At 39.4% G+C, this 21936-nt stretch overlaps 1 protein-coding gene across 3 annotated transcripts in view; it reads right to left on the bottom strand.

Annotated features, from left to right (window-relative positions):
* The window catches only part of cntfr (ciliary neurotrophic factor receptor), a 246684-nt gene that overhangs the window by 125877 nt on the left and 98871 nt on the right, over nucleotides 1–21936 (bottom strand). For all 3 annotated transcript variants that reach the window (XM_042395799.1, XM_042395797.1, XM_042395798.1), the window contains exon 3: nucleotides 12791–12872. In XM_042395799.1, coding sequence (XP_042251733.1) covers nucleotides 12791–12872 — 82 coding nt within the window. The remainder of the gene's footprint in view (nucleotides 1–12790; nucleotides 12873–21936) is intronic.

The raw sequence follows: 21936 nt of genomic DNA, 5'->3' as shown, positions 1-21936 counted from the left end.
TCCTTTCAAAATGGGACGCATCATTTGTGGTGAACCATCTGGTGCAGGAAGCAGGGAAAACTAAATTTTGGTTGGAGAACATAAAAAACATGTAAGTCAATGTCTTTCTTTTTAATATAACTTTTTTAATAGTATGTCAAGTTACTTTCCTCAGGCTTTAAACTGTCATACACAAGATAATCTGCTCAATTTTTAACATCTCCAGCAGAATACACTGAAGCAGTATATCATCAGCTCGCATTGCAATCTATTTACGACCCATTTATTTTTGACATTTACTTACTTTTGACAAGTAGTCAAACGCAACATTTAAATTCTACGCAGCTGGATTACGCTTATTATTAAATCCAATGCACCGGTTACTTTTATAATACTGTTGATATTGGGTTTCATTGTTTTGACTTCTTTTCTAGTTTCTGTCTTGGCGTTCATTGTTCTGTTTTCATTCCACTCTCAGTTGCATCATTGCACTCAGAAAGTTTTTTGTCTTGCTTCTCTGTGCACTTGAGTTAAGCGGAATGACTCAAGTTGAGGGGAATGACAATAAAGTTGAGCTGAATTAAATTAAACCGGGGTTCAGTGTGATAAATGGCAATCTTTCCCCCCTGCCACTCTTCTACTTTCTCCCCACAATGCGTCACACTGAAGGCATTTCCCTACACAATAGATCAAATTAAATGTGTATATTTAGAAGTATTGCACCATTGAGGGGTCCGAGACCCCTTTTAAGCCTCTCGTGATTCAGTTCCAGTGTCTTGGAACAAAGTTTTATTGCAAGGCAACATTAGCCAAAAACTCTGCTCATACTGGCTGGAATTACATTAGCTTCCTGGCAACATTAACTTATTGAACAGTCTATCAGGAAGAATTGGGAGAACTAGTGGGGGCTCAGTGATTTTAATGGCACGAGAAAACACAACTTGAGATTTAATGGGCTGGAATAAACAAAATGGCTCTGGATACAAAAAAATCTATCTTGCAAATGGTCACTCAGTTCAATAGAGGGGACATTCTGTTCATCCACAAATGAAATTCCCTTTTTTAATGACTAAAATAAATTGATTTGTTAAGTCGGTTTCTTTGAAAATGCAGGCAGCTCTTTTGTTTCCAGTATCGACTCTGCCTACAACTATCCTCTCTCAACTACCAGGCATTTTGTTATCTTATCGCATCTAAAGAGAAGAAATTCCAGATGGTTTTTTTTTTTTTTACCTTTTAAACCCTCTTATTAAACTTCTATCTGACACACAGGGCACAGAGATGCTGTGAGAGATACGATTAAATTGCTTCGCTTTAATGCACAGTAGGAAGACAATTTCTTTCTCATTTCAAAAATAAAGACTTTTTCACATTAGCGGCGTTTTCACATTTAGAAAATGAGCTATCACACTACATTTAAGACTTACTGCACTGTGAAAAAAGAACAAGCATTAAAATAATGTATAAATTCACCCTCCAAAAATGTATCACTGTGTATTAAGGAGACGTACCATGCGGTGTGATGTAGAGCAAAAGTGCTGAGCTTTCTATTTCTATAGTGCAGTAGCAGGAAATACAATGAAAAGCCGTAGAGCCAATTACAGTATGTTAAGACTACCGGTTCCTCCAAAGTAGAGTTAATAACTTGAAACGTATAATTCCTAATCTTCCCAAATATTTACCTCGACTTTACCACTACTGTTGGTTCCTTTCACCCGTGATACTATTATGCTCACACACATGTAAACAAGCACACACACATACACTCATTAGTTGCACACCAGGGTGATGGAAAGTTAATCAAGGCATTACGGCGGCCACATGGAGCAGGTCACTGAACCACGTACGCACTCACAAGGCAGAGCATACACTCGTTCGCTGAGCAGTAGCACGGTAACACATGCACAAGGCATTTACAGAAGATGCAGAGGAAATGGAAACACCTGAATGCTGAAGTACACGTATGTGTTAAACCACCAAACACACACACACACTTAGAGTAAAACATCATCCCTATCCTTTAAGTAAAATTTTTGCTATTAGCATCTAATAGATGCACCGCAGCTATCAGGAACTGCATATGCGTGCATTCATATGTGTGTGTGTGTGTGCTCATGACTAAGAATAGTCAGTAACAAAATGTATTGTTTCATCTCCAAAATGCTAAATGCTGTCTGACCCTAAAGCCGTCGCAGCACTCTGCTCGCTATTTATTTGTCATTAAACACTGGCTGGCTTTGACCTGCTGTAAGCCTCATTAGAATACACTTCCATTAATGACTCACATTTGGCAACACACACACACACACACACACACACACACACACACACACACACACACGCAGACAAATGCCCACTCATGTTATTCGGCTCTTTTAACGAAAAATCCTCAGGCCAAGGTAGGAGTGTACAGCGGCTGACGCGATACAGTGCCGCTTGGAGACAACAGTGTCACCTGAACGTCCTCCTCGTCCTTCACTCCACTTTCATCTTGAGAGGGCGTTTGAAAGAGAGATACGCCGGCAGAGAGAAAGACGGAGAGTGTGTCGTAGATCAAGGAAGTTGTTTTGTCTGCCGAACATTGTTAGTGACAATGAATCTTAAGAGAGGTGGGGATGTAGAGGGGCAGAAATGATGAAGACAGAGAAATAAAGCAAGGTAGTGAGAAGTCAGAGGAAAGAAAACTTTTTTTTATTTTTGCTCATTTGTATTCTTATCCGCATCTCTCGTGTCATCTTTTTTTTTTTTTTTCCATTTGGGAGGCACATATCATAACGATTTGGAGGTGAGAGTGAGAAATTATTCTCCCAGCTATTGCTATCACCTCTAAAAACGCCATCAGGGTCAAGAAGAAGAAAACACTCATAAAACGGACACATTTAATGTGTTTCACCTCCTGTATTTCATGAAGCTACAGATCCAAATGTGTTATAATTATTGTTATAATTATTCATCCTCCACACTCGCTTTAAGATTTTTTGAGAAAGATGAAAAACGCTGAAATTTTAATGTGAATGTACAGTGTTTTTTTTAAACTGCTTCAGATTTTTGGGAAGGAGCCATCAAAGAGAAAGAGAGAGAGAGAGAGAGAGAGAAAGATAGAGAGTGAGAGAGAGAGAGAGCCTTGATCAAAGCCTTACTGGGAATCCCTACTTAAAGATTAATGAGTTAAAGGAGCTGGACAGGACATACACACATATACGCACTCACATACAAACATACGTAAACACTCCAGCTCAGACAGCGAGATTACGAGATTCCATATCTTTGCATAAAGGACTGCGATTGGTTGGGAATGGTCCATTACCAGACAGATGTTATCAGACAGTCGGGAACCCTGCGTCTATACTGGACCAATTAGAGACCATTCACTATCAAACAATAATGGTTTCCGTGGATATTTGTTTTCTCATGTGTTCTGTCTTTTTGTATCTCACTCAAATTCATGACATGTGATACACATTTAAAAGCAACAATTACAGGCTGATTGACAAAGTGGATGATTGTGTGTGTGTGTGTTTGTGTAGTTAAAGCATCCTTGTTAGGGTTGGGTTCCATATTGGATGTGGTTTCAGTTTCATAAAATAGGTTTCAAATTAACACTAATTCAGAGTAATTTGACAACAGGCCAAAATAAATATTTATCTGTTGTTAAGCTAATGTGAAAGGATGGATAATAAATAGAGTTTGTTAGAAATACCACTCTGTAACGGCACTTTACAATCATTACTCCGTGTTTAGGCAGTTCGAAAAGATCAACATTGTGCTGATCACTTTATGTCAACATCAGTGGTCGAAATCTCCCAATTAAACTTTCATATGCATCGTAAAAAAAACAAATCCTCCGAATTAAACAACTAAATACATCGTTCGACCATGTGCACTCCAGATCGACACATTGGAGCGTTTTCTAATCTGGTGCCTCTAATCAGCTAATTTGTCTGTGCTTTCCAAAACTGTTATAAATCACTGTTAAAAAAATATTCTGCTTGATGAATGATCACTTTGTTAAGGTTAAAGAAACATGTGGTGTAGGTTAAAGTTACTTCTTCTTTAAAATTAGGCCACCTTCATTGTTATGGCTACAATAATAACCACAGGGTTAAGGTTAGGGGACAATTGTAGTTAGGGTTTTTTAGAAACTGACCTTCCATCCATCCCACAACCTCCAAATAAGCAAAATTTGAAACTTATAAAGACGTCATCTCATTATTAATACGGCCACTTGATGGATATTTTTGGGCGACTGACATTACAACCTGTTGTGTCCTTTTTCTTGGGAGGACAGTCATTAACAAAAAAAAAAAAACACTTCAAGCTTATCATCTTCATAGTTTTTACATCCATCGTTTAGATCAAGTAGTTTGAGAAAATAGTGTCATAAAATAAGCTGCACCTGTTATTTTAATGTGTTGGATCCATATTTATATTCATCCAGCACTTCATATCTTTTGTTGCTCATCTTGTTTTCAGGTTTTAGCTACAGGGTGATAACATGAATTAGTTCATTAGTCTTGTGTATTATAGAGGTGGGAGTATAAACAAGTTTAATGAGTTTTTGAAGCAAGTCATGAACCTGGACTCAGTAAGAATCATGCTGATCCTGGGTATAACATTTCATACTTGTTTTTTTCACATCTTAATGGAGTCCCTGGGTCTAGCTCATAGGTCAGTCCATGTACACACAAACTCACAAAGTAAGGACTAGTGACTGATGTTAGAGACAGTTTGTTATTTCTCTAAATCTCCAAATTTGTTCCTTTCCACTAAGACCTTCTTTGTAACTTTGTCTCCTTTCCTCTTCTCCTTCCACCACTGTGCAGTTGAACAGCTAGTACCACAATCTAGCTAGCATAACATAACTTTCATATCATGTCAATCAACCACCCTATCAGCTGCTGTGCTTGTCAGTGTCTGCAATCAGACAGACACTCAGTCCGCCAACTCGTCACTAAGTCTTCAGTCTAAACACCTGCAAGTCCTCGAGCAGAGACGCAACGCTGTTACCTTACCAACAACCTTACTGGTTGTCAGTCAACCAGTTGACTAATCTGTTTGACAGTCATCTAATCAGCCGGTCAGCTGGTGAATCAACTAGCCGAGGCATCAAGGGTAAGAGATCGAGTGGTTGCAGTGATTTTTCGGTAGGGGTGTTAATGGTTTTCAGTAATTGTGTTAATGGTTTTAAGTAATGGTGTTAATGTTTTTCAGTAATGGTGTTAATTTATTTTTAATTTTTTTGGATAATTCTAAGCATTCACAAATAATCAAACTTTCAAAATGTTATTATTTTGGGCTTTCGGGCTTCATTTTTGCTTTTGCTTCTTTTTTGGCAACATCATAGATGTGTTTTCTTCTTTTTTTTTCTGCATTTCAAAGCCATGACTGAATGGGATTAGCATTACTTTACATTGCCTCCCTGCCAGTCATCCAGTCTGTCTGACTGTAATCCGTCTGCCAATCCAGTCAGTCAATCAATTGGTTGAGCCCAATGTTGAATTTAATACAACCAGCATGCCAAACAGGGAACACTGATTACACTGAGTGCTACTCAGGATAATGAGCGTGATCAAGGTTCCCTGCCAGCACATACATGGCACACATATAGCTACAAGACATACAGGAAGACACACTACACACAGACACCTATCTTTGTGCTTATTTACCTACTGAATATGAATAATTGATCACATTTAGTCGTCTAGATTTGTCTTTTGCCCTTTTAAAACTGCAGAAAAACTAATCACAAACAGCAGCTGATACTTCAAGTGCTTCCATCGTAACAATTTTTAGTTTGGCCGTCACGTTTCGTATTCCTTCTGTGAATTTATAGTCCAACCTCTCTCACTGTGTTGTCATTAAAACCTATTGACTGTGTCTTGTTGACTTCTCTTACCGTATACTCATGGACAGTTAGGCATTATGAATATACAGGGTCATATAAGATTTTGTTCCATTCCTTTGGTGTGATCATTTGAACTTGAACCTAAATGAAACACTGACAGGGCCAAAAGAGAAGAACAGTAGGCTACTTTGCAAATGCAATACTTAAAAAACCCTACTTAGGTAAAAGCAAAATAAAAAGCTACATAATTACAGCCAAGAGAGTCCCTGCAAATTACAGTAGCTACTTTCATCCCTAAATGATATCTTACATTTAGATTTATGTTAAACAAGACTATAAGCTAGTCGAGATATTCACAATTTACATGTATAGAATGAGTGAAAAGATAAATAACTACCCGAACAGATAAATAATTATCCTGTAGGAAGATTTAATGTTGTGTATTTTCAATCTGACATCTTGCTTTTGGAGTGCTGTAGCTATTACTGCTAATTACATCCGCCTGTATGAGCATCTGCACATGCACATGAATTAGATTAGACTTGGCTGCCGTGCATGATGGTGAGGTTAAAAAAAAAAAAAAAAAAAGATTAATTCAATTTGAACATTTAACATGATCCACTCACAAGGGAGTGGATATTTAAGGCTATAGTGTAGCAAAGCGTACGCCCAGGCATGATGGAAAGTCATAGCAGCACGTGTCGAAAGCTCAAGAAATAAATACAGCTTTGACAGCTGTAATACCACAGAATTAGTGTGAGAGTTAACCTCTTACGCCCCCGCTGTCTCTCATTCGCTTCCCTTTTTCTCGGCTTTTCTGATTTCTGTCTCTCTTCCCTCTCTTGTCCATGGAAATTTAAACGGAACGTGAGATAACGAAGCTCGGCAAAGGGCAGAGATGAAACGCACAAAAACATTCAGTGACGGTGGAGTAGTGTCAGCAGCGAATGATGTCATAGGCGATATATCTGCCACTGACTACTTGGGTGATGGATTGAGGGACGAGAGAGCAGGAGATGGAGACAGGAATGGAGTGAAGAGGAAAAAATAGAGAGGAAAGGAAGTAATGTTAAGAAATTAGAGAGACAAAGGAAGAAGAGAGGGATGGCAGAAACGAAGGAAAAATTAGAGGGTGACAAGTGTAGATGATGCGGATGGTGTAGAGGAGGAAGTATCGAGTTAGAGGGAGAGAGGAAGAGGAAAATGCGGAGGCATAAACACATAAAAGGAGGGGGAGAGAGAGAGAGAGAGAGAGATGGAGGGAATGATTATGAGTGGAAACGTTCGTCTCTCAATCAGGATATGGACTCCCATAAATAACATGCTCTCTCAGTCAACAGCATGATGTCACCACATTCACACACACACACACGACAAGGCGGAGACGGTGGTGGGGGAGGCAGATGTAGCTGTTATTTAAGAAAAAGGGATCGAAAATTCACTCAAAGTAAACAATCTCAATTGCACCATATTTTCCTCATTCTGTGTTTAATTCCCTTTATTTCTTTTCTTCTCCTCCTCCACTTTTTATTGAACGCCCTTGTACTTTCCTCATTGGTATTCATGTTGTGCTTGTTCTCAGTATTTACTGTGAAAGGCACCTCATTAATGGCATTGTATAGCTTAGAATGGGGAGTTTCTAGTATATCTCAGAATTAAAATGACACAGAGAGAGAGGCGTGAAGAGGGAATGGGGAGATACAGAGAAAGATGCAAACACAGATAAAAAGAGATTAAGACAAATAGCAAAAGAAGATAAGGTTCATTTTGGCCATGTATATGATCAATCTTCAGGTCCTCCATGCATGAGAGGAGTCTCACTGTATGTAATTTGAGCGATTGTATCAGCGGTGGAATAGAATAATCTAGAAGAAACAGAGACATCCAAAGTAGCTGTGAGTAATGCGTTTTGTTTCATTTGAAAATCCATTTTTAACTGTATCTGTGTGTGAAGGTGTGCTGTAAAAAGTGGTACTTGTTTTTCATAGCCGAAGTCATCAATTGGTTAGTCATCATTCTAGTCCTTGAAACACCGCTCACCTCTTGAGTAGTGCTTGTTGGCCTGATTTTTTTACTATTTTACAATTGGCGGTGAGTGCAAATGTATTTCAGGAGGCTTATCAGGTCCGCAATTTTGGACAAGGTTCGAAATAAACCTGTAGAAAACCTACTCAAAACCTTATCCGAAAGGGACCTCCAGAACTGGTATGAAGTAGATCCAAGGATAATTATACCAGATCAAAAATGCGGTTAACCCTAACAGACACAAATACAAAGAGAACACTAAAACTGGCAGCAGCATGACGAGTTACCAATAAATGAGCAGAAGGGGTCGGATAATGTCCTAAGAATCAATGTTGGGTTGTAAAAACAAATTCCTAAAACGAGGGTATCACGTGATCAGAGCTGACAATGACTTTGGATCCACTCGAGTATGTGGACCCAATTACTTTTGATACAGTATGGACCCATCCCAGTTTGGGTCTTGGTTACTAGGAGCCAAGAAGACTGGTAAAAACCTCCAATCTCTTTGTCTATCTATACTGTGATAAAGTGTTACCTGCATGCCTTGCTAGGAAAATGGATGGATGGACTACATTTTAAGCTACAGTTATTAAGTTTTCATACTTCACTGCCCTTGGGATGATTATGAGCTTTGTGATTGACCGAGCGATGCATCAAACTTTTCTTTTCCCTCTTTTTTTTTTTTTTTAGATTTGAATATTTAGAATGAGCTATAAAAGCAGTGCTGCCTAACTGATGTGGTGCAATGCTTTTGAAACATTTTAACTAATGATGTTGAAAGACAGTAATGTAGCGGAGCAGAAATATTCCTTGTTGATCCTGCAAAATCACTATGAGTCTCGACAGCTATGGGCTTGCAGAAAAACAGGTTGAATTTTTCATGGACTTTTGTTGATGGCTCTGCAATCTGGCTTTCTGTCTTGAATGAAAATTATGTTATTGATCCTTGAAGGGAGTTTTTTCTTCGCCTCCTCCTCGACCACAGGGAGGTTCAGTAGACATTCAGCATCTTGCTTAAGGACAGCAGGAAAATACTTGTCAACACAGATGCTAAAACCTATAAATACTGCAGGGAATTCATGTAGACAAGTGTACTCTTTGCTATTTGGTTTGTACTGGTGGCGATGTTAGCATTTAAGTTTATTCTGAGGCTATAGCGACGCTTTACTTTTTAATATGTATATCAGGGTTCATGTATGTATAAGTAATATACCATAAAAACTGCTCTGAATAACTGACTGTTATCACCATTGCCCCTTTCTGACTCCCGCTCTGTCTCCCACGCTTTTGTTCTCTTGTCTCTCCATCTGTCATCTGTTCCGTATTCTCTCATGTCTTTCCCCGTATCTGTCTTGTGTCTTTTCCACCCACCCAATATCTTTGCCATCTCCCTCTAACCTTCTCATCATCTATTTTTCGCTTGCGATAAAAAAAAAAAAAAAAAGAAAAGAAATCAAATTCATATTCAAGGAAGCTTAATTGGTGTGGCCTCTGAATCTCACTCCCTTTCTCTCTGTGGGTTTATAGCTTTCAATTATTTTATTTTTCCTCTGTTGTTGCAAGTGATGTTTCATTAAGGGACTATCATTTCCGTTGCTGTGGTTTCCGGAGGTTTTTTATTTTTTTTTATTTTATTTTATATGAGTCAACATGAATCACATTACAAAAGCTGAATGGAAATGACACCAAACCTTCCTCAGTGTCAGAAATAAAACACATTGTGTGTTATGCAATACCAAAAAATATAAGAAACACCGAAATATACTTAATATAAGATTTCGATTTGAATGATATTGATAATGAATAATATTCATCAACTCAAAGGGGTATTTTTTCATGGATGTGTTACTGTTTTACGCAGTATTTTTTGTTCTCCTCATATCAAACGAGTTCTTCCCATGTTTGCTCCTCTGTCTCGTTTTGCTCCACCCTCCGCCCTTCCCAGTCTGTCTTATTGTCATGTCTCTGTGTCTTTCACTCCCTTCTCTGTATCTCTGTCACTTCCCATCTCTCCTCCTTCCAGACAACATTGACTTCTACATGTGACGCTCGTATCTGTTTGTTTGTCTCGGCCTGTCGATGTTTTCTACCAGTGTTTCATATCGTCTTTGTTCAGCAACCCTCTGATGTCTCAAATGAATTTCCTATACAATCCACATCACACACGAACACACACACACACACATAGGAACACATAACTACACACAAAGACAGTGTGTGCCTTCCTCTGCATGTGCATTTTGTACAAATTGAGTCAGACCTAACAAGAGAGTTCATCCCCCCTTCTGTCCCTCTTTTATGACTATGTGTGTGTGTGTGTGGGTGCACATACATTACTGTGTATGTGTGTGTGTGTGTGTGTGTTTGTGTGTGTGTGTTTCAAACGCTCTGCCAAGTGGGGCATACCACAGGGAATCCTGTCAATCAAACTGGTTACCAATTTGTCAGAGAAACAAGGCACTTTCCAAGACAGACAGATGTGTACATGTGTGTCTTCGTGTAAGTATAAGAGTGTGTATATGTATATGTGCGTGTGTGTGTGCATGATACTCGTGAGTGCAAACCAGTAATACTGTTGCATGTATGCAGTTATGCATGTGGGTTATGATGTCTTTGCATATACAGGCATGTGTGTGTTTTACAGTACTTGTGTGTGTGCATAGGTATGTGCCTGTGGCAGCTGATTCTATGTAGTGTGAACAACAAAGGCAAGTGATAGACAGTGACAGCTAGACTACAGTGGTAACACACACACACACATAGACACACACAGTTTTTCTCAAAGACTGAAGTGACAGGTCTCTTTCTTCTATTCATGTTATTCATTCCTCCCTTTATCCGTATCTGTTATCCCCTTAAGTGTTGCCTTTTCACCTTTTTTTTCTCTTTACTTTGCTTCGCTCTCTACCGTACCTTACTTTCTTTTGCTTTTCTGAACAGCAAACAAGAAAAAAGGCTGATCAGTACAAAATAGCTCAATCTTGATCCAGCAATGAAGTCAAATAATGTGTTGTAAAAATATATTTTTTTAAAAGAAATAAGGAAAATACAATAAGGAAAAATAAATCCTGTTGTAAGTGATAGTAAAATAGTTCTCACAGCTGTTTTCACCTTCTGTACATACAGATTTGTTTGGGGCACAGCTGTCATTTTTTTCTCCATGCTTTATCCCATCCCATCAAACACCAATTGTTATTCCTCCTGTCTTTCACTCCCAATCTGTTTGTTTCCGTTTGCCTTCCATCATTTCTCAATTTCCTAGATTTCTCCCCATCTTCATTGATTTCTCCTTTCTGTTTTTCTTTCCATCTCACTCTTTCACCTACCTTCTCTGCTGCTTTCACCTAATCCCCAAAGACAACATTCCTATTTCCTAAGCCACTTCTGCTCTGTTTATGGAAGTGTGTGCCTCTCTTTGTGTGTGTGTGTGTGTGTGTGTGTGTGTGTGTGCGCATGACCCTCGTGACAGTGATGTGCGTCACTGGGGACTTATTGACTTCCTTAGACTCTTTCTTTGGGTCAGCTGACTTCAACAGACAGACCTCATTGGCTAATAAACCAAGACCACTCTTCACTAAAAGTCAAGTGACAAATTGACTCCCCTGTTAAACACACACACACACACACACACCCCGTGTACATACACGGTCATACATCTTGCGTGAATTCTCCGAAGAGCAGTCTCTGCATTATGTAGGGATTCTCTGTTTCTCTTTTCCTCTTTCATTCTCGCTCCAAACCTTGGTACACAAATCATTTGAAACATGCTCATGATCATGAGTTGATCTGACTGGCTTCTTTGTTGAGCCCTTATTTGTTATGGAGGTAGCCCGGGTAATGTGGCCAAAATATCAGCACCAAGCAGTTAGGGATGACAGCTGATTTGGTCTGTTATTATTTCCCTGTTTGTGAGTGAGGAGAAGAGAATTCCACCTACGCTTTCTCACAGTATACAATTTCCCTTTCACTGCTGTGTCTTCGACCTCACAGCAAATAAGAAGCTACCGTCGCTGGCCGACTGACACGCAGCAAAATCACAGCTAACATATAGAAAGACACAGCAAATCTTACCCTAACTCCACAAGTGGCCGACTAAATCACAATAAAAACAAACTTAGCCATTGTTTTCTCAAGCAGCATTAAAGGCGCAGCGTGTAGAATTTAGTGGCATCTAGTGGAACGGACTTGGAAGAAACGGAATATAATATTCATAAGTATGTTTTAATTAGTGTATAATCCCATGAAAATAGGAATTGTTGTGTTTTCGTTACTTTAGAATGAGCCCTTTATATCTACATAAGGAGCGGGTCCTCTTCCACGGAGCCCACCATGGTGCGCCGCCATGTTTCTACAGTAGCCCAGAACGGACAAACCAAACACTGGCTCTAGAGAGGGCCTTCACGTTTTTCGCATTTAGGTTTTCAGTGTTTTCAGTTGGTTGTATTCTGCAACCTCACCGCTAGATGCCGCTAAATCCTACACACTGCTCCTTTAAATCCAGTTAATGCAAAAACGCCTTTCGTATGTATTGACAGCAACATATTATAAAGGCAGAAACCATTCAATTACAACAGAAAGAAGACGACTTGAGCATGGAATAGATTACATTATCAATTAATTATTTAAGTAGAAGGAGTTAAGAGAGGTTGACAAAATTAGAGCAAAGTAGACTACACTCATAGTAGAGCATCAGTTGCACCAAACAGAGTAACGTATCAAAGATGGGAAGAGAGGAAAGCAGAATTAAAACAGAAAGTAAAAGCAAGACATAACAGAGCCAAGTGGAGTAGCCTAAAGGAAAGTGGAGTCAAGCAGTAGTAACAGTGGTTGTAGAGTAATTGAAATAAGAGACTAGGGTTGACCACACAAGAAAGAGTAGGCCCCAGTAGAGAAGAGTAATAGACTAAAGAATTAGAAGAAGAGGATAAAATGCATACTCACCAAGCTGACTGCGTCTCTGAGCGTAGGCTACCACCACTGCGGCCAGAACTACACAGCACAAAGATGTCACAAGGTTTGCCATCTGTAGACACACACACAGCAAAGTCATCAGCGTGAGCACGTGCGGGAGACAGAGAACCGGCGAGTGAGTGTGTCCGCCTGTCGTCCTGATTGACTGACAGACCCATAGACGCCTACAACACCATGTAAGAGATGGAGAGATAGCTGCTTCCTGCCCTCTCTCTCTCTCTCTCTCTCTGTGTATCTCTCAGTGTCTCTCTATCTCCTCTCACTCTTGTGGTCCCTTAGGTGGCCTTTTCTCTCTCTGTTGTTGCTTCCTCCTTATTTGTCAAACTACCATTTTTTTTTCAAATAGCAATTCCTTTCTTTACTTCTCTGACTGTTATCCTTTTCCCTGTATAACATTTGTCTCTCTCTTTCTCTTTATTTCTCTCTCTCTCTTTCTGTTCATCAGCCTAATGGGTCCATCCTCTCTGGGATGGGCTATGACCAGCAGCTCTTAAAGGTATAGCACACCATGAACAAACACACGGCTGTCATAGTAAACAACAGTGCTTCATGGGCATCACTTTTCCTTGTTGTTGTTTCCCAAATTTAAAAAAAACAAAACAAAAAAAAAACACTCTCTGCTTTTATTTCTCATACTTTCATGCTTTTGTCTCTTCATCTTTTATTTCCCTGTTTTACAGTCCATCGCTCATTCTTTCTCTATTTTCTTTCTCTTTAAACATTCGTTCCCTTTTCTATTTAAAAAGGAATAATTTCGCAAAGTTCAATAATTAGCTTTTGTTCAGAGAATGAGATGAGATATGAATCTTAGATCAATCAAAAATCTGCTCTGTCTAAAGTTTAAAAAAAAATATGCCTTCCAACAACTACAAAGCATTTTTATTTAGACGTGTTTGTTTGCTTGTTAATGAATAGAAATTGAAAAACATCCAATTTGTGATTTTAGCTCTTTGAATACTTGTGTGCTAGAGCTGTGTCTTATCCATCCACCCAGTACATGTATGAAGCGCTATAGGACAGGTTGCCAGATACAGTTGGTGAGCACAGGTTTTCATTTTAGTCTCTGTACAAACTTGGCAACAGTCACAGCCCTTAAATTGTTACAACTTAAAAACACATGATATGTGTTAATTACTCAGCTTCAGAGATGATCCCTTCAGAGAAACTGCCTTTTTGCTTCCCCTCTTCCACTAGGAGGTGAAAGGTCAGAGATCAGCTTCATCAGAACGACACCACTGGAGCTTGTATAGGGATTCACCATCCAGTCGAAGGACACTTGAGCGGGGCGGATGCCTGCCAACAAGGGGGCTTGAACCCAGATACTTCCAAGAAAATGTGGCCTCCCTCTTCTCTCTGTGCACCTCCTCATCTCATCTCTCTGCAGGTTGTTTTTTTTTTTTTTTCCCCTCTTTTTGCCTCTGTGCCGTACACTGAGGAGAGATAGTTGGCTCTCTTACAGACAGAGGTTGTCTAAGGGTCTGCTTGCTGCTGAGACTTGCGGTGAGTAAGGTGTGTGTGTCTGCATGTGGAGAACAGAGTGAGCGCTCTAAATAGAGGCAAAGAAAGGAAAAGTGAATTTCCTTGTTCTTCTCATGCAAGACTCCAGCTGTTACAAACCACTGTCATCTCCCATTACCTCGTGCTCTTAGCCTCAGCTATTTTTTTTTTCTCTCTTACTCCTTCTCCTCTTGATTCTCTTTTCCACTTCTCTTTTACCATCTCACTCTGTCTTTTTCACTCTCTTCAGTAGACACAGCATGTATCACTCTGTTATATCCCTCACTCCTTCTATCTCTCTTTGTAAAGGTTCAATAGGAACACCACTACATCATGTTTAAGCATCTAAGAAATAAGGAAACATATCTGGAAGTATTGCTGAGTGACGTTCAAGAACATGAAAAAGCTTTTACAGTCTGACTGAAATGTCAGAAGGCAATAAAACAGTCAAAGACGTTAAACACACTTGGGAATGTTTCCATGAGCGACCAAACTAATGGTGTTTAAAAAAAGAAAAGCTTTTATATTCAAACAGCTTATTACAGTAAAGAATAAAGAAAGCTTTTCTGAAACAGAAAAACTAATTGTCTTAATTTTGTTTTCTTGATGTCAAAGCAACACAAAGTAGATAGGAGGAGGTTATTGTTAGCCTATGTGAAATTATTAAGATAATGGCAATGAAGAAGTTTCCTGCCACACATATTTTCAGAAATATCTGAAAAATCTACAGAAAAGCTGCTTTTACCCACACAAGAGACAGAGCAGAACAAAAATGTTCCTCCTCAGTCCCAACTCCCACCTCACTACACCTCTGTTCGGGATGGGGCCATAAATAAACAGATGAACTGGGAAATGCACTCGCCATCTTCTACCATAAGTACAATACATCCGTCACCATGGATACTAATACAGTAGATGCATTCCTCACCGAGCTCCGTGTTATATTGTGTGCTGCAAATGCACAGCTTCCATAACAAGCAAACAAACATAAGTGGTATGTTTGTTTACAAAGAAAAGGTCCTGAGTGCTCAGAAGTTCAAACAAGTGTGGTGAAGGTGCTCTTTGGTAGGAAAGGGAGGGAAACACAAAAGTTCAAAAAAGAAGGTCCAAGCATAGACTGTAAAATAATGGATGTAGCCACCGTGCCGTCAGCCATTGGTTGGTGGACTCGCTCTTCCTGTATCCAGTTCTCTTTATACATCCATGGTTTTCAAGCCTCGAGTTTGGCATTTTGACCGTCGCCATGTTGGATTTTTGGAGCCAAAAGTTTTGAGAAGTGAACATATTTGGACTTGTCAATCACAACATAGCCACGCCCTAAAGCATAACCTGCTTTATCGTCAAATTTAAATGAAATAGGACCATCATTCACAAAATGACTTTAAACTAGTGATTGAGATCATAAACTCATTATGAAACTGTTTACTGAGGTAGTGAGAAGTAGGGTCATATTCTCATAGACTTCTATACAATCGGCTTCTTTTTGGAACCAGTGGAGTCGCCCCCTGATGGCCATTAGAAAGAATGCAGGTTTAAGGCACTTCCACATTGGCTTTCATTTTCAGACCCTGAACTACTTCCCTGGGTCCAAGGCACTCTTCTAGCAAAAAAGTTTAAAAGCCTTTGTTACCCAGCTCTATTTTTAACATGCACAAGTATTGGCTATGTTTTCACCATGAAACAGCCATCTGAATAAAGGCTTTAAACTTTTTGCCAGAAGAGTGCCCCAGACCTTTCTTCTTTTTTGAATGTGTGTTTGTTTACTTTTTGGAAGCTTGTATAATTATTAGCTAATGGGTTTTTATTTTAACTTCACAACAGGTTTTGTGATTTGGAAATTATTACTTTTCCTGGGAAAATTGTGATTTCCTGGCATAAAGGAAGTTTCCTTTTTAAATTTAGAACTGGCAATGATCAAACAGAAAGTGTTTATTGTACATTTTTTATGTTTTTTTTTTAATGTACATTAGATTATGTGGTAATATTTCTAGTATAACAACAATTCAGTTGTGCAAGTACACTATCTCTGAGATGGAAACAACAAAATGTTGACTGTACAAAATAATTTTAATCCTCTGTTTTTCAGCATCCTCCTCCCAGTTTTAATAGGTTTAAGAGTGTCTGAGTGAATTATTATTTTTATTTATTTATTTATTTTTTTGGATGCAGTGACACATGAAGGAACACGTGTTGTATGTAGCTATTTTGCCTTTTTGTTTCAGCTGTTTAAGGCACGGGAGCAATGTTGTTGGATGTTTAGTTGTAACATTTGTGCTGTCTTCTGCACTTGCCGCTCCACCTGTTGAATCCTTTGCATAGTTTAAAAATTTTGCACTTTGCGTAAATTTCTTATTTTAACTTTCTAACATATTTTAGCATTGCCACACAGCTGACCTGTAACAGTATTTTAGCAGCTTTAAGTCACTTCATTTAACCATAACGTAGTGCTCTTGAGGTTTAGTGAGGGCATCTTTGTTTCATCACAAATGGTCAACACACAGGTGCACAAATGCTAACAATCCTGGGTCCCTGCAGGTATTTTTTACAGGACAAGGGAGAATATTTCTGTTAAAATGCATGTGAAATACTGCGATCTCAATTTCCAGTCTTCAGCTCTATGTGACACTTGGCCTTGAAGATGCAGGTTTTTTGACTTTTCAATATATGAAAAGCCTTTGTGACTTTAAAAGACTGAGAAAGTAACTGAAGGTTTGCATGTATGCATGTCACTGGGAGAAAGATTGTGGGTTTTGTGTTTGTGTGTGTGTGTGCCTGCTTGTATGTGTATGAGTGATTGGCAGCTCATATGTATTTCATCAGAGCAGATATTCAGGAGAGTGACAGGGGGTGAAATTAAAATTGCTTCCCTTGTCAGATCATCACAATTCCCATCTCTGCTCTTCATTTTCTAAGTGCTGGTTTGCCCATCAAAATCCAAATGGTGTGTGTCTGCATGTGTGAATGCATTTAGGATTGTCTGCGTGCTCTCAAATGCTCTATATGTGTGTGTGTGTGTGTGTGTGTGTGTACTTGAAACTGTGGGGGTATTTAGCCCGTCTGTAAGCAAACAATACAGTTTTGAAATCTGACAGCTTCAGATCGCTCACATAATGACAGCCCACGGGCGGTTAGCACTGCAATCACACAAACTCAATACAGACCCTCCTCCCTTTATCCATCCATCCATCCCTCCCCTGACCCTCCCATTTATTACCTTCTTCTTCTCCTTCCCTTCTTCCATATTTATTTATTCATTTCTTATTGGAGGGGAAAGGGCTGAATAGGCGTGATTCTTTTGGCTGCTTAATTAAAATATATAATTCATTGCTGCGTCAAATGATTTTGCCTCTGCGTCTTTGTGGAGTCCGATTTGGGAACATTTGCATTTAAATTGGAAAGCCAGGAGGGAAATACACTAGGCGGGCCGAGGTGTGTGTGTGTGTCTGTGTGAAGATAGAAGGCATCCTTCTCTTAAAAGAAATGCACAAATATGGGTACACTCCTTCTTTCTTTGGTCTTCTTTTACTCAAAATGTGAAAAAGTGAGAAATCAAACAGATACATTGCTTGTCCAAAATGGAAAACTTGGAACTTTGTCCGTTACTATGACAACTTTGTGTCCGCTAACAGCCATATGTTCAGTCATTAAATTTCAGTGGCCTCTTCTTCTTCTGTAATACTAATTTAAGCCACATTTTCGTGAAGGTATCAATCAAAACACACACATACACTTTCATTCTCTCTCCCCTCCTCTCTCTGCAAAAACAAAACGGCCAAATTCCCCCTGTCAGCGAGCTGTCAGAAATAAGAATAGTTCATTACAAATGTGTCTGCAGAGAATATAAAGACAAGCATTCTCCTGGGTAATAAATGAGCTCTCTGATTTATAGCAAGAGAAGAGTTTACAGCCCTCAGGAACTTCAACCAACGCTATCAAATTTACAAGAGAAACTAACAATAGATGACTTGAATTATTGTTCATCAGGCCATCAGCAGGAAACTGTTTTCTTTCAAAGTGACGTATCCATCATGTGAAAAAAAAAAAGATACCTGCTCTGACAATATTTTGACAGCACAAAGTATAATTATAAAACGTTTAAAGGTTACAGGCATCTATCTTATTTAGTTGTTCCTTCGGGGTACGCAATGAATTGAGATTTATGGATTGTACAAGCAATTAAAGACTATATGATGCTGAGACAGTGGTGCATTATCCTGCTGGGATGTATCTGGAGGCTGGCTGTGTGTCTGGCACCACAGACCACATTAAAAGTCTGTAAAATCACACCTTTCCCTGCCGGCTTGCTTTATATACTGACTCACAGCGACACAACTCACCATCTGGAGGACTAGGCTGCGCACATAAACAGGAAGGAATGCCTAATATAGCAGCAAGGGAGAGCGCAAAACAGGCAGCCAAACAACTCTTTTCTTGTAACTAAAATGTAGAGCTAAAGGATATTCCCTGTAAATCCTAAAGTTTTTTAAAAGATACACAGAGTCATGAAAGAGTGTCAAATGATGGAGATTCAACAGGAAAACTTTCCTAAGACAAGGAGAAAGACTGACTTCAGATACTTTCAGGGAGAATATTCTAATTTCATCATCATCAAAAGTAAAACCTTGGAACTCTGAGGTAAGGCATCCTGTCCAGGGGGTACACTTGTACATCAAAAGGATCCTCACAGTAGAAATAAGACCCCTGTACTACACACCACTCTACTCTTACTTTTGACACCTTAGGGCAATGATACACATGCAATTCTTTCCAAGGTGATGCAGACAAGCATTGTTTTTTCAGTTCACAATGAGATCTCTACCAAATGAAGGGAAAAAATGACTTACTGCTCAAAATTCTGGTTTAAAAATGGTTATACTGTACATTGTCTTAAGACTGCAGCTTGGAATGAAGTTGTACAGTAGTGGGTATGACATAAAACTCCCTCAGTATGTATTTATCTGCATTAATACTGGTGAAATTCATTTACAGCAGTAAAAGAATCAAAAGCAAAAACTGCACTTTTTGAATTTCATGGGAAATGCAAAAAAAAAAATGCACTTTTAGAAAAGTTCTTCCAAAAGTTGCTGAAGCTGTAAATAACAACCAAAGTTCTTTTTAATGATGAAAAGTTTCATCACAAAATGAAAAAAAAAAAAAAAAAAATTATCTGCACACCTGAATGTGTGACAGGTGCATCTGAGCACAACTTGAATAAAAATGAGAAAACTCCTGCACACTATCTCACTCCTGAAGTGTCATAAATACTGTGAAAATGCCAGCAGTAAGAGAAACACTATGCAGGAGTTTTTTCATCATTACTCTTGTTTAGGTAATCAAAAAAAAAAAAAAAGAGGAACTTAACTTTTGCTCAGAAAAATCAACAAATTCAAAGCAGTATTTTTTGTAGCACTTAAGAACTTAATTAACATATATCTCAGCTGTAAACTAGCTGACAGGTGTTTCTTCATATAGAATTCAAGCATTAATTACCTCAGATGTTAATGAGTTCACTGTCCCCGTGACCCTGACGACCATAATGACAGGAAAAAATGGATTTATGGCACCTCATCCATTCATAACTGTCCCGAGGATTATCTTTTTTGACCAAACACACACACACACACATTTACACACATACACAAACACATAATCACCTAACTGTTGCCACTGTAACCTTTAATGTCATGCTCTGTATCCAATAATACAACTTCCTCATTCCCATAATGCTTTGCTTTGCTTGGCAACACTAATTCTCTCATCAATCATACAGGATTGCTGCAGATTACCCACAAGCGCTGAGGCGGAAGGGGGTGGGGGGGTGGGAGGGGGTGGGGTGGGGTCCGAGCCCAATAGTGTAGCTGCTGGCATTTTGGGTACAGCGCGCGCACACACACACACACACGTGCATACACATGTACACACACACACACACACAGTGATGTGCACAGTTGGCATTTGGTGCGGAGTGTTGATAGCTGGATGGCTGTGACCTTTTTCACAGTCGTTCTTTCTATAATTGCTCGCTAAAGACAACGTCAATCGTGTTTCAAGAGGTAGCAGGGGTCGAGTCCATAAACACACATGCATACGCTCTCTCATGCATGTGCCTGTGGATGGCAGCACTAGGCTCTGAGTGATAAATTCAGCCATTGATCACATGTGACTGCTCTCAGCTGGCTGAGATTTAGAGGACCTGAAGACGTCAGCTACTATGTATCATGTATCCTACAGCACTGCTGCTGCTGCTGCTGCTGCGGTGGTGGAAGTCCCACATCACATAGCTGCAGTATCTAGCATGTGTTAGTTTTACATAAACAGCCAGCACATAAACTGTATATCTCATGGGGCGGTGGTATGAGCTCATCCTGGGCAGTTACTGTCTCTAATAATCTTTGTGTACTGGGTTGAATTCAAACCTAATATTATTAAACGTATTAGACTCAATCTGGAGGCTGTCTGTGCAAAAACAGCTGAAACTTGATACATTATTGGGACTCATCATGTTTGTGTCAGGTAGATGATCTCTGATGTGCATGTATGTGTGCAGATTGTGTGGATTTGTTTCGCAATTTGAGCATAACTATGTGTGTGTATATATATGTGTGTGTGTGTGTGTGTGTGTGTGTGTGTGTGTAAGAGAGAGTGTTTTTGTCTCCACCCAGCCATCTGGACCTCCTTGTGTGTGTAGAAGCAGATTTAGGTGGTTAGAAAGATCTGGAAAAACACAGTGTTACCTCCAGCCCTCTCACCTCTGAACTCTATAAGTGTATCAAAGCTACGAAAACAGAGCACTTTGTGTGACTGTGTGTGTGTGTCTGTGTGTGATTGAGCGTGTGTGTGTCAGCATTCTTAAGGCCTATAAGGCTTTGAATGATGGGTGTAGACTCCCATTTGTGAACAAGGAGCCTCCAGGAGCTGCGTAGCATGTGTGTGTGTGTGTGTGCGTGCGCGTGTGTGTGTGTGCGTGTATGAGGGAGAGTGTGATGTACGGGCTGTGATGTTCTGAACAGAGGTGTTTTTACAGGGAGTTAATCAGAACCAGAGCTGAGGCCCTGCCCACAGTGGATGAAACGTGCACACGCGCACACACACACACACACACACACACTGCCCTACCTTTCCCAAATTCAATACTACTGGTCTGCAGTTAACCACATTCGTTCTGCTGTGATACACAAATTGATTAACACGTCAAAGTATCATTTTAAATGATCTAATAGTATTGTTACTAACAGATGACGTTGCTTTTGCCTTTTCTACTCATTTATGATTTTTTGATTATGTTATTAATTAATCCATCATTAATCATTTTCTAAAAAAAAAAAAAAAGATCAGTTTCAAACTGCTTGCTCTTCATGTTTTCCTCCACATGAGGTGTGCAGTCTCTGAGTCTACTACAGAACGTGCTGCATTGCATCATATGTTATCTGATTGATGACCAATAAACACTCTTTGCCTTTACAAGAAGAATTTAATGGGTGCCACGGGAGCATGGCTGATAATGTAGAATCTTCGGGAATAAAGAACATAAATTGAGTGACCGTGAGGGACAATGACTGTATTCTGTCACTAATTCACTGTCACAAGAAAGCTACAGTCCAGTACATCTCTATTATTTC

This window comes from Thunnus maccoyii, chromosome 19, assembly GCF_910596095.1.
Source record: "Thunnus maccoyii chromosome 19, fThuMac1.1, whole genome shotgun sequence".
Taxonomy (NCBI): Eukaryota; Metazoa; Chordata; class Actinopteri; order Scombriformes; family Scombridae; genus Thunnus; species Thunnus maccoyii.
This window is presented reverse-complemented; position numbering and strand designations above follow the sequence as displayed.